Below are 15,841 nucleotides of genomic sequence, written 5' to 3' on the forward strand. Positions count from 1 at the left end.
GAGGTCAAGAAGGTGCAGGAGTTTAAGTATTTGGGGTCAACAGTCCAGTGTGATGGGGAGTGTAGGAAAGAGGTGAAGAGGCGAGTGCAGGCAGGTTGGAGTGGGTGGAGAAAGGTGTCAGGAGTGTTGTGTGACAGAAGAGTGTCAGCAAGAATCAAAGGAAAGGTGTACAAGACAGTAGTGAGACCAGCTATGCTGTATGGGTTAGAGACTGTAGCAGTGAGGAAAAGACAAGAGGCAGAGATGGAGGTAGCAGAGATGAGTTCTTCCTGAGGGCACTGAAGAAGAACCACCTGTCTTCAGCCATCCTGGTGAACTTCTACCACTGCTCCATCAAGAGTATTCTGACCAGCTGTATCACAGTCTGGTATGGAAACTGCTATGTCTCGGACCGCAAGGTGCTGCAGCGGGTGGTGAAAACTGCCCAACACATCACAGGGACTCCACTTCCAGCCATTGAGGGGGTCCACAGGGAACACTGTCTCTGACGTGTTCGCAGCATTCTCAACGACTCCTCTCACCCTGCTCACAAACTGTTTGGCCTCCTGCCCTCTGGGCCTCCAGACAAAGACCAGTAGACTCAGGAACAGCTTCTCATTTCTCCTCCCGGGACTAATGCAATGCACTTCTGTTACCTGTAACACTGAAGTGATTTGTTAATTTACACATACTCTACTCACAGAATACTGCTCTGTTATTCATTTACTCACTGTACATATGCAGATACTGTATATTAATCTTTGTACTATTTACACCCATTGAACTGTTCACTCGTGTCCATTCCATTCCATTTCATCCCATTGCACTAGTGTTTTATAAGCTTAATGTACTTGATCCATTATTTGTAATTTAAATCTATAAAGTCTGTTGTATATTGTATATTATCTTATATAACTTACTGTAAATATCAATTGTACATATCTATCGGTAAATTAGTACTGACTGTTCACACTGTAGATACTGCACACTACTGCACTTCTGGTTAGATGCTAAACTGTGTTTCATTGCCTTGTACTTGTACATGTGTAATGACAATAAAGATGAATCTAATCTAATCCACCGGTGCCATTGTAAAAGTGGAATTTTTTGACTGCACCTGGTTTTGTGGACCAGAGGATGTGGAGAAAAATACAGGGCCTGAGGTTACTGTGTGTCCGGGAATGTTCCTGTACAGGGACTCACTGTTTTACCTGACCAGGTCTAACCTACAAGCAGCTGACCAGTGAAGCCCCCACAGCAGCGAATGATCAACTCATCAACACTGGATTCCCCCGGAGCACAGTACCTGTTTGTTTTGACTGCTTGAGGCCAATGTGTCTGCTGCATGTGAAAATGGTTGTTGTAAGTGGAGACAGCTGATGTATGGACATCATGGTCAGGTATGGTGTTGGCCACTTCTTCCTACTCATGGGGAATCTTGACATCAGTGTGGACAGCCAACTTATGGGCATCATGTGCAGGTGTGAAGTTGGCAGCTTCATCTCACTCATGGACAGACTTAACACTGGAGGGGACAGTAGGCCTTCTGTCAGTTGTGACCAGACAGGGTAACCCTCATGCATCAATGAGCCTTGGACCCCCAACACCTTGTCTCTGGTCTGTGGTTTGTCCCTCCTTGGACCACTGTCACTAGGTACTCACCACAGGAGCTTCTAATAAGTCTTGCCATTTTGAAGAAGCTCCAGTTCAGGTGCCTGGCCATAATGATATGGCCTTTGTCAAAGTTGCCCAGGTCTTTACACCTGCCCATTTCTTTTGCAATCCTCATGCTGACTACAAGAACTGACTGTTCACTTAATTTCTACACTATCTGAGACCTGACATGTGCAGTTATGTGATAACCAACATTCCCTTTATCTGTAAGTGGTCATAAAGTTTTGGCTCACTGGCATATGCTCTTGTTATTGCAGTTGTGTCTGCACCATCATTGTTCTCAATATGCATGTGTTACTTAGGTGGGGCTGGCTTACTTGTTAATAGACATAGTTCACTAACTAAACTAAGCTAACTGCCCGTTGGCTAGTTTCACACTGTGTTTGGCATATACCGTGAAAGTTGTATCAGTCTTTTCATATAGCTGTCTACAAGAAAGCAATTAAGCATGTTTCAAAAAAATCCCATCAAAAATATCTGCTGACAAACAAACAGGACTTCTAGGCACAGTAGAACATAATCTACATTGTGCACTGAACTGTGTACTGAACTCTTGTAGCCTTATCCAGATGTTACAGCATTAGCATTTAGGGAAGTAATGTACTTTATCAGTTGAATTTTATTTGTAATGGATATAGATGTGTACTCATTAATGTAGTAGATCAGGCTCATAGTTTCACATAACATGGTAAAATTATTTAGTGGTGGGCAAACAACGTCAGTAGGAATATTGTTTAGAATTACCTATGAACATTGTCTTCAACACGATGTCATTCTTTTCCTCTCCTCCAGGTGTCTCCACCTCTCAGACCCAGCAGGCCCACACCTCTCAGGTACTCCAGCCCGAAGAAGCTCTCTACCTCCATAAAAAAAGGAAACGGCCCATCCTTCATGACCCATATACTCGCTTTTCTGCTCTGCTGCACCGCCGCCCACAACGGGAGGACCAGAAGGCTATTTTGGCTAGCATGGACAACATAGACCTAGACCATGCCACTCTCCTCTGAAAGTTTTGAGGCAAAGGTCACAACCATGCAATATGGCACCATTCCAAAATACCAATAGCTAACAAATGCTACATCCAAGCTGGATAAAACAACACCATCAATTAAAGATTTTTGCAGTTTATTATGTATAAAGGGGAATAGCACTGAATTTCAGGATTCAGATTTGGTATATTCGGTAGTTACACCCTTGGTCAGTTCAGTCTGCATTAATAAGCATTCTGCAGTGTTCATGAGCTAATCTGTGGTGGCTCCAAATGTACTTGGAACAATCACAAATTAGATCAAGAACCCATAAGATTTCTGTTTTAGGACCAAATGTAATTTTTCGGTAGAAAGATTTATGATTGTGAGTAAAATGCTGGTTTCAACTTATAGTCAATGAAACAGCAGCATTGGAAAATTGGACATCACATCACAGATTGGAGTCTTGGTTTTAAGTTTTTTTCTTGGAAAATGTTTGTGTTATTTAACTGATTGAGAATCCCAGTGGCACACAAAAGTTCTGTGTATACCTAAATCAACTAGTATTCCCTTTTAAAATTGTATTTGGACTTCTTACAATTTTTACTCCAGTGCAAAGGATTAATTTTAAAAGATGCAATACTTCATTACCAATTCCAATTTTTTTCCTTTTTAGAATTCCCATTTTTTCCTACACCAGTGATATCATTTTTATTTGAAAGGCTTCTCCAGACTTGGGTCATGTTTTTTGTGCTGAGCAAGTTCCTCAAAAAAGCCCTGTGGATCTCCGTTTACAGCACCTTCCACTGGATCCTCTCTGCCAGCAACATCTCTGCTAAGAAACTCGCCTCACAAGTATGGCTATTCTAACTTCCTACCAACTATACCTCAGAGCACAGGACACGAGACCACACAACCACCAGGATCAGCCAGCATAACAAACTAGCCTTTTTCCTCCCTTTAGTCATTACTGTTCTCCATTTGCTTTTCTTATAATAGCATGTTCCACTTTTCCATTCATATATGTGCTTATTCTAGATTGTTAGACAAGTTAATTTAGTTTATTTTCTTGCAAAATTATAATTTTGTCACAAAAGTGAAGAAACCCATCTTTTCAAGTCTATTTAGTGTCATCATAAATGATCAGGACATGGGCTTGTTGTTTAAGGACTGTCAGACAAAAAGAAACACAGCTCTAAACTACTTGACTTGGGCTACAGAAGGTATTCTACTTACTTTCACGTGATATCATTTCTTATGGGATAGATGACATTTAGCATTGAATCGCAAATGTTTTCACCAGGGGCTTACATTTGTATTTCACACATACCATTACAAAACATTAACAGATACAGTGAAAAGTGATCATTTAATTACAAAATATTTTTATATTGTCAATTGAATTACATTACTGAGAAACATGGGGGAAAACATTAGATTCAATATAACACCATTTAATTACTCAAATTAATTCCTCTTAAGCTCTATTTTTAGTGTCTCATATCTCTGAACAGTTTGCACTGGAGCAAAGTCATGTCCATTCAATAGATCTGTGTGTTACTTCACATCCCTTTGTTCAGTTCTTCTGCTTTAGGTAGTTTAGAGGGCTCCAAATCCTATTCAAACAGAACTATAGCCAAGCCAAAACAAGCCAATTAAATATAAAAAACAAATCATACATAGTGAAAGATAGGATTTTGTGCCATAGTATATAATAGTATTTTTTATACGTATTAGAGAGTATAAAAACAATGGCTTTGTTTGGCCTTAATGGAGCATCTGTTTGGTTGTCTGCCTCACTTTTGTGTAATTTATTTCTCTTTATACTGTTCTTTTTTTGTTTGTGTGCCTCTTTTTGCCATTAGCCTTTTGGATTTTGACTCTTTATGTGCTTATCATTTAAAATGGGAAGACAAGAGTACAGTCAACTAAAAAAATCAGTATGTGACATTGAAGGCAACACAAGATGAGCCATTAGTTTTTACTGTACTCTGCTTGTTAAGCAGTTCTGTTTACTTCTTGCTTAGTTTTATTTTTGAACGATTCCAGTGATTGAGATGATTGAATCTGCCTGTCTAAGTCATAAACAAATATGGATACTAAGGTCCTAAAAACAAAATTTTAAGAGTTAAAGAAGTGCCATAGCATCAGAAACTCAGCTGTTTCACACATAGTACATGCTGTAGCTAGGATCAGCAGGGGAGGAACATGTGTTGTAAAAGCTCAAACTTTTGTTACCATTTTTTGTTTGTTTTTCTCAGTTTTGCTCATAAGGTGCTCAGTTTTTTCAGAGAGTGTATTCACTCGTAGATGTTGCAGTAACATATCCTGGGCTTCTAAAAAAGATATGAAGGCTGTGTCCATGTTCTGCTGAAGTGTATTTGGACTGGTATTGCTCAACTATGTTCAGAGGTTTTTATGCATTTATCTGATTTTGTGCAGATTCTCACATAGCTGCAACTCCAACATAGTCTTCGAAAATCAGCCACATTTTAAGTGACTAAATTTTTTTGTTTTATGGAGATATATCCATAATGAATGCTCATCAGAGTATCTACTAAATTAGTCCCCTGAGAGCCCCTATTATACATAATTAAAAACAAATTGTTCTCAAACATGACCATATCCAGCATACAGGTAAATAAAAAAATAAATGCATCATACAGATGCGTTATGGTTGCTTTAGTAGTTAAAAAAGCAACTATTTTAGTAATGAAGCTAGTGCCTTTACTTTTGATGGCGTTATTATGTCTCCAACGTTGGAGCATTTGTCAGCTAACAGTTAAGTATTGAGTCTGTGTCGATATAATGCACTTATTGTGGAAATAACGTTGAAATACAGTTTATTTAATATAGCATTAACACTTATAACTAAAGTGAAACCACAATATCTGATTCCAAGGATAACAAAGTCAGCATGAATAGTTTCAGTGAGAATAAAGTGTCTTGAAAATACACGTAGCTCACGTAGATCATTGATAATAATTGACAAATCTGCTACTCAGTCAGCTGCAGCATTTTAGGAATAAGAGCTACTGCCCATCTCTGTGAATGCTGTGGTGTTTGAAGGACTGTACACACAATCACTTAGCTTGCCTAGATAAAGAGAATGGCAACAAGGATGTGACACCAACATTATTCAAACATTCTAAGGTACTATCTAATTGATTGATTGATTTACTGAACTGACTGAAACGTATCACTGTAGAAGCCATAGATGCTTTAGTGGTGGTGTCAAACAGTGACTCTTCTTGCAGCATAAGGTGCTAAGCAAACAATGGCATAATGCTATACTAATGAGTGAGCCTTCCATAAATTATTACACTTCCATTTTCACAAATGTGTAAGTGCTGTATTGTATTTTTATAAAGCAACAAGGAAAGGCTGCACTGCTCCCAATTTAATCTGTGGTTAGGAGGCACAGAAAAGGAAGCAGGAACCTCTTCTTCTGTAAAATTATTCTGGCATACCAACAGCAATAATTAAAAAAACTGCAGGCACTCTGATGCATAATGTTCTACTAGTCAAATGTATTATTGTGCATTGTTGCTGTTGAGTATCACAGTTTTTATGCCATCTTGACAAAGGTGTTTCCACAAGCTATAGGAAGAAGAGTGCTGTAGTTTCCTTTCAGAAGGCATATTGGTTTTTAATGTTTCACTGCAGACCTCCTGGTGTTGGTGTTGCTGTGGGTCTTCTGTGCAGCGCTCCGGACAGAAATAACTAGGTGAATGTTGGATTAGTCTTGTTGAAAGACTTTGGCACTGTACTTCCTAGGCCTGTATGATAGACTGGACAGTCACTGCATATACAACTGTGTAGGAAATGACAAGATTCACACTAAAGGGACAGTGGGATTGCTATCAATGAGCAAATGATTTTCCAGTTATGACATTTACGCTGCTAAGAAAACATTCCTTGATACTGCAGAGCAATTTGATCAAATTCATTCAAAAAAATCACTATTCCCTACCAATTATATTAGGGTTTGGAAGCGAATCAATATTAGATCAGTAGAACAGGCAATGTTAAAAATTCCTGGAACTTACAGTAATTTAAAAGTTTTAAATCAAGAATTTAAAACTAAATTATTTGCTCTGTATTAACAGCGATAACCTCTAATGGCCATACTATTCCAATATACTGTCACAGTAGTACAGACACATAATGTTTTTGTTAATTCTTCAATTAATTACGTATATTGAAAATTATATAGACTGTATCTGCAAAATTGTAACTGATGCACTGTCCCAATTTAACACTGAGCCTAGTGTTCCATGTTGTAATTATGCCACATTTACAAGAAACTAGAACTGACAGATGTGGGAAGATACCTGAGCTAAATCACTGAAATATATATTAGGAAAGGTCAGTGGTATTACTTTGTTTTTATATGTTTAGGTTGAATGTTGACGGACAGAATACCATGAAAACTTCAGTACAGCAGTTTAAAGAATACCCTGAAAATTCAACGTCACGAGAGCTCTTCAAACCAGAGGTGGTGGGAAACTGTAGCTTTGTGTGGCTCTACAATTATGTCATCACAAGTGAAATGAGAGCAGTGCAAGATGTAGGATGAGGCATTTATCTTAACACAGCTGAGGGTGAAGTCAGCTCTGAAGTGCTCTATACCTCTTATTGTGCCACAGAAAAATGTGACCATGTACATAGTGTATAGAGATCGATATTATTTGCATGGTATATCTGTTTGAATACCACTGTCATAAATGAGGAATTGCCACTACCAGAGCAGACATTCGGTGGCTTATACGGTCAAGAAAAGTGTGACAGTAGTGATATGTTTAGTAACAAATTGTGAATCGCAAGCCAATGAAAAAGTTGTACTTATCTGAAAGGTCCAAGTGCAGAGGTGCACTTTAGGAAAAGAAAAACGGAACAACCAGTGAAACCACTCATTGTACTTGAAGAAGTGATATTATTGTGAATAAGTAGCTCTGCTGTACACTAGTGGGGTTTTTCCATTATAGGAACCTACCAAAACGTGTTGAACCGTGTAACGCTTGTCACAGGTTCTGCGTTTGTCTCCACGGCTGTGCACCTGCTTTGGAGGTGCACTCTGCCAGTTAAATTTCAGCATCCCTCAGGAGGTAGGGGGTGGGGGTGCATGTGCACAGAGAAGTCGCCAGTGATTGGTTAAATGCTACAAGCATGTTTGTAAAGAGGCACTTATACTGGTTTAGAGGTAAAACAGGGACTTCAGTGAGTGGACTGCCTGCAAAGTGGTGAAGACCTCACCTTTCATCAGCTGTGTTGTACTGTGGAGTGCTGTCTGTTCTCCCTCTGCTCAGCTGACTGTGTATGTGAGTGGGGAGCAGCCCCTCCCTCTTCGAAACAGAGAGAGATACAGAGAAAATACAATGGAAAAACAAAGCAGGATGTCCGTGTCAATCCAGGAGGTTATGCGGGGTGAACTAGGGTGTATACCGCTCATCAAGTGGTGATAGTGGAAATGCAGCATTATTTTGAATAATAATGAAACCAAATTTTAATTCCAAGACTTATAGGTTCACATAGTTAAATAAGTCTACATTAAAGGTAGTTTTGCTACAGTAGCACCAATATGCAATAAAATCACATACAGTTAGATAAGTTCACTGGGTTTTAAATTCAAGACAACACCCAGAGTTGTCACTACATGATATTTTTATTAGATGTGCTCTTTACTACTTCTGTGGTGTCTTCAACTGATATTTTTATAGTACATTAGGTGGACATTACCTCACAAATGGTAGTCTGGAATAAAAAGAAACAAGTCAGTTTTAATGATCAGATTGCAGTCTGACTTGTGTTAAGTACAATACATAGATGTTCTGTAAGGCTAGAAAATAAATGATTCTTTGTGATGTTCCCTAGCTCAGAATTACCATGAATTACAGACCACAGTGAGGGTCATGCTGCATATGATTCACATATATCCTGTAACTTTGTTGTATGAGGCCCCAGTAGTACTACACACTTTAAGATACAATAACAGTGATGGTTTACAGGCAATGGTTCTGTACAGGTGTCTAAAATAGCTTAGAATTAGTTATGTTTGTGGTGTCTGAAAAAAGGAAATTTTTCACTCATTTAAAGAGAGTTTGTAAAGAAAATCTCAGTACTGTATCACTCTTGACTCTTGAGCTGAGGAGAACTAGAATCTGGTTTTGGTGTTATTCTACTCGGGCTTTTTATATTTTTAAAAGACATTAAGAAAGATATTCACATTTTTGACATGTTGAGCAGGCTTTAATCCCATACTGCGTGTGGAGACCCTCTGGTGCTATGACATGCCACACAAGTAAAACATCTTTGGTTTGTATTTACTCTAACAGACCATATGGAGTTGTTCTTGGATTGCACCTCTCTGCCCTCTGAACTCATTGCAACATCTAAAACTGCCATTTTCTTTTTATTCTTGCCTCCAAAAAAAGAAGAAGAAGAAGATCAAATTTGAGCCCAAATGAGTAATGTGATCTAGATCTAGAGTTCCATCACACTGAGATCACTGACATTTCTTTAAATACATATTATTTTGACTTGTGGTCAGAACAGACACTGTTGTCACAATACCATCTTGACATTTGGTCCACAAACTGCAAATGGTGCAGTGCAATAAATCACAAATCACAACTCTATCTTCTGAATAAAATAATAGTTCAGAGGCCAGTAAATAGCTAAATATGAGCTTTCCTTATGATGAGCAGAAGGCCATGAAAAATTTTACCTATCAGACTAAAAGATTCTTTCAGGCGCCGTTTTCACATTTGCCAAGAATCGGGGATATTGTAATAGATATGTCAACTATAGGCTGAACTATAAAGTGTCATGCTGGTGTTTTACTGAAAACCACAGCAGACACCTAAATCTAAACTAAACTTGACACATAGCCAAGCTCATTTCAAAGGTATGATCTTTATGATGCCATGATTACACTATTGATACAGGGAGGAAAGTATTGAGATATTATAATGTATCAAGTTTGAGTGTAGAAAAAGGCATTGCAGATTTGAAATGTTAAAAAACATTTCATTACACCATGTAAATAATATCTTAGATAAGTATAACTTGTCACACACACACACACACACACATATATATATATATGTATATTTTTTTTGTAGAAGAAAATATGATGCACATCTATATTGAAGGCTGAGTGGGACCTGAGTAGTAGGATCTGCTTCAGTGACACAAATCTAATATTATGTACTGTATGTGTACTGTATGTGAGTGATGGAAATCTAAATACTAGGAATTAGTTTGAGAATTTAATATTATGAAGCCGGGAAATATATAGAAAAAAAAATCTATGTATACTCTCAGTTGGCAGTTTATTAGGTACACCCAGTCTAATCCAACAGTCCTGTAGTAAGTCCTCCTTCCTGAAGGTGATAGTGTTGATTCAATTGTATGATTATATTGGAAGCTATAATTTGTGGTGCTGTGTAATTGTTCTGCCTTTATACTGACAGGTGGACATATAGCTGACGACGAAGAACACCTCTCTAAACCAGTTTGAACACAAACTGGGCAATGTCACCTTTATGAAGGAAGACTTATTGCAGGACTTTTGGATTACACTGTAACTAGTAAACTGGCAAGTGAGTTTATATACAATATATATGGTTATATGAATATCTATATTTGGGGACAATATTTCTTTTCAAGAATGTATAAGTCTATATTATGTTATTTTTATATCCATTGGTTGCTTTATACAGTAGCAATGCAGAATCTTACACAAAGTAGAGAAATATGATGTTTGTCAGAGTTTTTCAGTTGTGTACAAAACAAAAGAGAATGGTGCACCAAAATGGCTGTCACTGTACTGTATATCTCGCTGTCTATTACACAGAGACTCTCAGAGAATGAAACAGCAAACTAGTTTTTATAGCAACATTCATTTGGTGTGAATAGCAAATGTAATAGTTGAATTATCTGTGGGCCATTATCTTATCACACTGACCATTCATTCTTTAGGCAACAGCGATTCAGCTCCTTTTATTTCTTTTGTTTTGGCCAATCACCTGGCAGGCTTCTGCAGTCACCCATCCATCCTTTTAAATATGTTTTGGCATGAAAGAATGGTGAGAATTGTTTTCCCTACTATGGTGCTCCCTTGCAATCTGTATCACAACAGAGCACAGGAAAAAAACATATAATAATCTGATTAATAGACTGTGCTGATAGAAATGTTTTACAGCATCTTTATTTACAGTATGTATGTAATAGACAGTGCTTCATGATGCTGCTTTGAACTGGCATACTGTAAGGGGATCCACATGTTATAAATCGAAGCATGTGCAAGTTAATGCGATGAACGTTCCCTTGCCTTTTGCTCAAAAGTGGAGGTTGAGCATTGCAGTAGCTGCTAAAGGTTACTCCAGACACTGGTGACACATCCAGTTCAGTGCTGTACATTGCCAAAAACACATCATATACATTCTGACAACTGGTGCTATTTAAAAACATCTGTGGTGCTTTTTTTAAGTTTGTTATTTCTTTGTTTCAGAGAAAATGTAGCTACACGATCCTGTACTGTACTGTAAGTTGCCGTTTGACCAGTAAGTCATCATTTGACCTGGTTTGGTCATGTGTTTCAGATAGTTTTTGTTGTTTCAGGGAATACACAGATCAGATAGCCTAACATTTTGAGTGGCAAATTTTAAAGCAAAGAAATTTAATAGGAGATAAATTTGAACACTGTACATGCCATAATGATTTTCTTGAGACTGACTTTATATGTTTCTTGTTTATTTTGTTCTGGTCTTCACAGTGCTTCAGAGTCTAATGTATTGGTGACTGCAAATAGTATCCACACATCGTGTTTGGGGCTGAGTAATCAGATCTGCTCACCACTTTTGATATGGTATTTATCTTAGACATTTAAATCCCCCTGTAGTCTTTCTGTCAGGTCACATAAGCATACTAACTCCTCCCGAAGGGACCCTTGTAATTGTAGGGAGTGACATAAAGATTTCTCACCTGTAAGTCAGTTGCTGGTTGTTCTGCAGCCAAACTACTCTAACACCTGTGGAGGTTGTTTGCTGGCAGGGACCTGTATATGTTTAGAAGACCAGAGAAAGCATCTAAATATTGTCTCACAATGATGCTGTTTAAAACTTCTTCAGAGGTTTGCTGTGAGCACTCAACTTTTTGGAGCTTCTATACATAAAAGATTTTCTATTTATGTATAAGTTACATGAAGCTTTCTATGTTTTTTTCTCATTATACAATGCAATACACATGGAAGAGGAACAAAGTGTAAACACTTGTCTCATCTTAATTGTTTTGTCTTCCTGAGATGTGTAGGCCTGGTTTGAGTTACATACAGTACTTCATTTTTAATGAGTTTTTGTTATACAACCCTTTTGGAAAACAGCAAACATGTGTGTGTGTGTGTGTGTGTGTGTGTGTGTGTGTGTGTGTGTGTGTGTGTGTGTGTGTTCATTGTTGGTTACAGGCATAGACAACTCAGTACCTCAAATTGTCTCTTCTTGGAAAACCATAGTCCAGATATATAACTATTCTGTTTTTTTATGTTCACCATCTCTGAGAAATCAGTACTCACGATGCTTTTTGTATTTGTTGGCACAATCACTAACACGAATGTATGGCTGTTGTAATTCCTGTTCACCCCCACTCTTCCTACAGATTGAAGCTTTTCAAGCAACTAAATCGAACTGTCAGTTTTTTGTATTTCAGATGTCTTGGTATGCTTGTTGTAGTTGTATATTCATAATGGTGTATATTACATCGGTTTTTATTTATTAAAACGTTTAAATTTTCTAAGATGACTTTTCATGTTATTGCACAATTGGTCGTTATTTGATGTCGTTGGATTTGAAGGTGTGGGGTTATTTTCTCTGCGTTGTGTTGAAGGACCATGTCAGTGTTTCTGCAGGTATTTTCCCTGCTGTTTCAGAAAGCTATTGTCTCCTTTAATTGAAAGTCTGTACATACAAAAATTACTTTGCATGTCTTGTAGGGATAGTGTTATATCAAAAAAAGTTTGAAGTGTCAACTAATTGATTGTAATACAGAAATGGGTTGAAACGGGTGCATGGAAGGTGGGGAAAATACAAATGTCTAGGACACCACATCATGATCTGCAAAGCAGCTGTGTGAAAAATGAGTATTATATTAAATACAATAAAGCTTGTAAAACCACTGATATGGTCCTTTAAAGCAATGCCCATCAGCATTTAGATTAGTTAGTCCCCAGGGCAGTTAAGATTGCATAAATTCTTGGCTTTATGCCATCTCTTCATACATTGTCACCAAGAACTAATGACATAAGCCATTAACATCTACACTTACTGTATTTTGTGATTACTGTGAATTAGCAAATGTTAGCACATTAAACCTGCTAAACATCAGCATATTATAATTGTGAGCATGTTAATATGCTGACAAAAGCATTTAGCTTACAGTCTCTCAAAGCAGCTACTGTAACATGGCTATAAGCTCTTGTTTGTCTCTTGTTTACTGTGTTAATGGAATCAAAGGTAAAGGTTTAGCTAGAAGGAAGCCAGGCATTTCATGAATTAGTCATAAGTTGATATGGTAAACTAAAAAGCTGCACTAAAGATGAACATTAAGGAACCTTTCCTACCAGCCGTCACCATCTATACAGGAAGACACGGAAACACACGTCCTGTTAGAGCTGATTCCACTAATTTATTAAAATCAAACACCAAACATTTCAGCTTGTACTCTGTGTCCAGCAATAATTTGAATTATTTTCTTCTATATGACAGGGAGAGTGATAAATACTGTATCTAGAATTATATGCTTATGGTTCAATTTCTATATTACCCAAATAGTTAAGATGATAATTCTGAAGGCCTGCACTTCTCATGTAAGCTGTCAACGTATCAGTTTGCTGCTGTATACTAGCTGACCAGACTTGAAATGAAATGAAACTACACAAATAAATTCAAAATATTAGTCAGTAGCCATAGTGAAAATAGACAGGGAAAGAAACACATTTTCATTGTTGTTCTGTCAGATATTTAGACTGTCAGGATCGAAATATCTGCAAACATAATGTGCTGGGAGTGGCTGTGGCTCACGAGGTAGGGCAACCGTGTCCTGATCAGTAAGTTGGAGGTTCAACTCCTGGTCTCTCTGCATGCCTAAGTGTCCCTGAGCAAGACACTGAACCCCAAATTGCTCACGGTGGCTTGACTAGCGCTGCTGTGTGGCAGCCTGTCATCATTTGTGTGTATGGGGCATCTTCTCCTGTAAAGTGCTTTGGCCATTGCAACACACTGTGGAAAGATGCCCTATATAAATGCAGTCCATTTACCATATTGTTTCAAATGTTTTGTGTGGCCCAATACTTGAAGAATGAAATCAGCGATGTTTGTATTGTTGATTAGAACTATCACAGGTTGTCTGCAGTCTGTGAGAGCTCTATAGAAAATAAGCTGATTGTATTCACTTTCTGTGGCTGAAAACTCACCCCTCACCACATATTTATTCTCTTCACACATTAAACCTAAAAGTCAACAAATAAAATCAAAAATGTTCTAATAAAGATAAAACTGATCCAGTTGTGCCAGTCAACAAGGCATCACGCCCTAAGGTTTTTTTTCTTTCACTGCCAAATGTTATTCAAATGAGCTCAATGGTGTTTTTCCTGCCTCTGCATTAAAAAAATGTTTTAGCTTAAGTAAAAAAATGTGAAAATGTCAGGCTGCTCGGCCGCTGCCTCTCCATCTTCCTCACCTCTGTTCTCTCGATCCTGTGGGCTCTGCACCTCAGCTGTGTTGCATTCCAGTAATTAGCGACTGGTTTGTGATGCACACAGCTGGGGTGCATCCCGATGATTACCTTCTCCTCCTTATTTATACCTCTGGCAGACGCTCCGTCGTCGCCGGAACATTAACTATGTACCGTGTAATGTACGTGTGGTTAGAATGCTACGCTGACAGACACTGTGCGTTTTGGCTTGACTCAACCACACTACTTATGCGCTATACTAACTTACACTACACTACACTACATATTATACATAACGTGCACTACTTACCCAATGTAGTTGTCATATGTTGTGTTTAACCCGCATTTTTATACGTGTGTAAGATGCTACGCTGACAGTTCCTGTGCGGTGGATTGCATTGTGTACATTGGTCTTTTTGTTCTTTCACCTGTCCGTCTTCGTCTCCCTGCCCTCTTGGTTTTTTTACCGTCAGTCCCTGGATTCACCTGTTCTGCTTCCCTCCACCGTCTCCACTCTAGCTGGACTGTACATGTTTTTTTGGACTTTGTTATGTTCTGTTGATACTTTGTGTTCTTTTACCTGCAACCGTCATGTTTTTCCCCCTAGCACCTGGGTCTGCAAACTTGAGTCCACCCTCAGTCCTCCCTCACCCTCCTGGTGAGGGGGGCTACCATAACAGAAAATCAAATTTGCAACATTCAGCTTTGTCCAATTTGTAACAGTACAAACCATTCAAGATCATACAGTGTATATAAAAATTGTACTGGCCAAATATACAGTTTTATTGTTAAGCTTAGTTGTACCACTTGTACTAGTATTCTCATTCACCAGGCAGAAGCTCAACATTCAGTGCACAGCGAAAAGTATGTGTATGCAGTTCAGGTCAGGACTTAATTTCTTCCACATCAGATGTATATGTCAATTTGGCATGAAAAACAACTAGCTAGAGCTAAAATTTGTGTAAAAATTTGTGCATGACATCAAAGTGATGAAGAATGACAAGGCAATACTCACAATATACCAGGGCAAGGTGAACAAAAATGTATGCATCCTCAGCACAATGCACCAGATGGTGAACGTGGAAGGTGACAGCCCGAAGAAAAAGCCAGACACAGTGCACTATTATAACAAGACTGAGGTGGGAGTGGATGTCCTGGACCAAATGAGCAGACAATACTCCACTAGAGCCACCACCCGCAGATGGCCACTCGCCATCTTCATATTGGACCTGGCTGGCGTCAATGCATACATTCTTTACCGGAACTGCACAAAAGCAAATATTACTAGGCGCAACTTCCTTCTGCAGCTGTGTAAGGTATGTGACCACATGCAAATGAAAGAGGCAACTGAGACTGTGCCACTGCCCCTTCCAACAAAGGCAGAGCAGCCTCAGGAGAAGCGAAGGCAGTGTACACTGAAAATGCACCACAATAAAAACAAATTGTGCATCAAGTGCTGGGGACTTGTGTGCAGTCAGTGTACTGTCAAG

The 15,841-nt window shown here is 38.5% G+C and overlaps 1 protein-coding gene across 1 annotated transcript in view; it reads left to right on the forward strand.

The window, feature by feature from the left end:
* LOC109967660 (protein turtle homolog B-like) overlaps window positions 1-12,358 on the forward strand; it is a 169,072-nt gene extending 156,714 nt beyond the window's left edge. The window contains 1 exon segment of the mRNA XM_020613396.1: window positions 2,446-12,358. Within this exon segment, the coding sequence (XP_020469052.1) occupies window positions 2,446-2,660 (215 nt within the window). The 3' untranslated portion in view covers window positions 2,661-12,358.
* Window positions 12,359-15,841: the final 3,483 nt, after the last annotated feature.

Source organism: Monopterus albus, unplaced genomic scaffold (genome assembly GCF_001952655.1).
Source record: "Monopterus albus unplaced genomic scaffold, M_albus_1.0 scaffold134.1, whole genome shotgun sequence".
Taxonomy (NCBI): domain Eukaryota; kingdom Metazoa; phylum Chordata; class Actinopteri; order Synbranchiformes; family Synbranchidae; genus Monopterus; species Monopterus albus.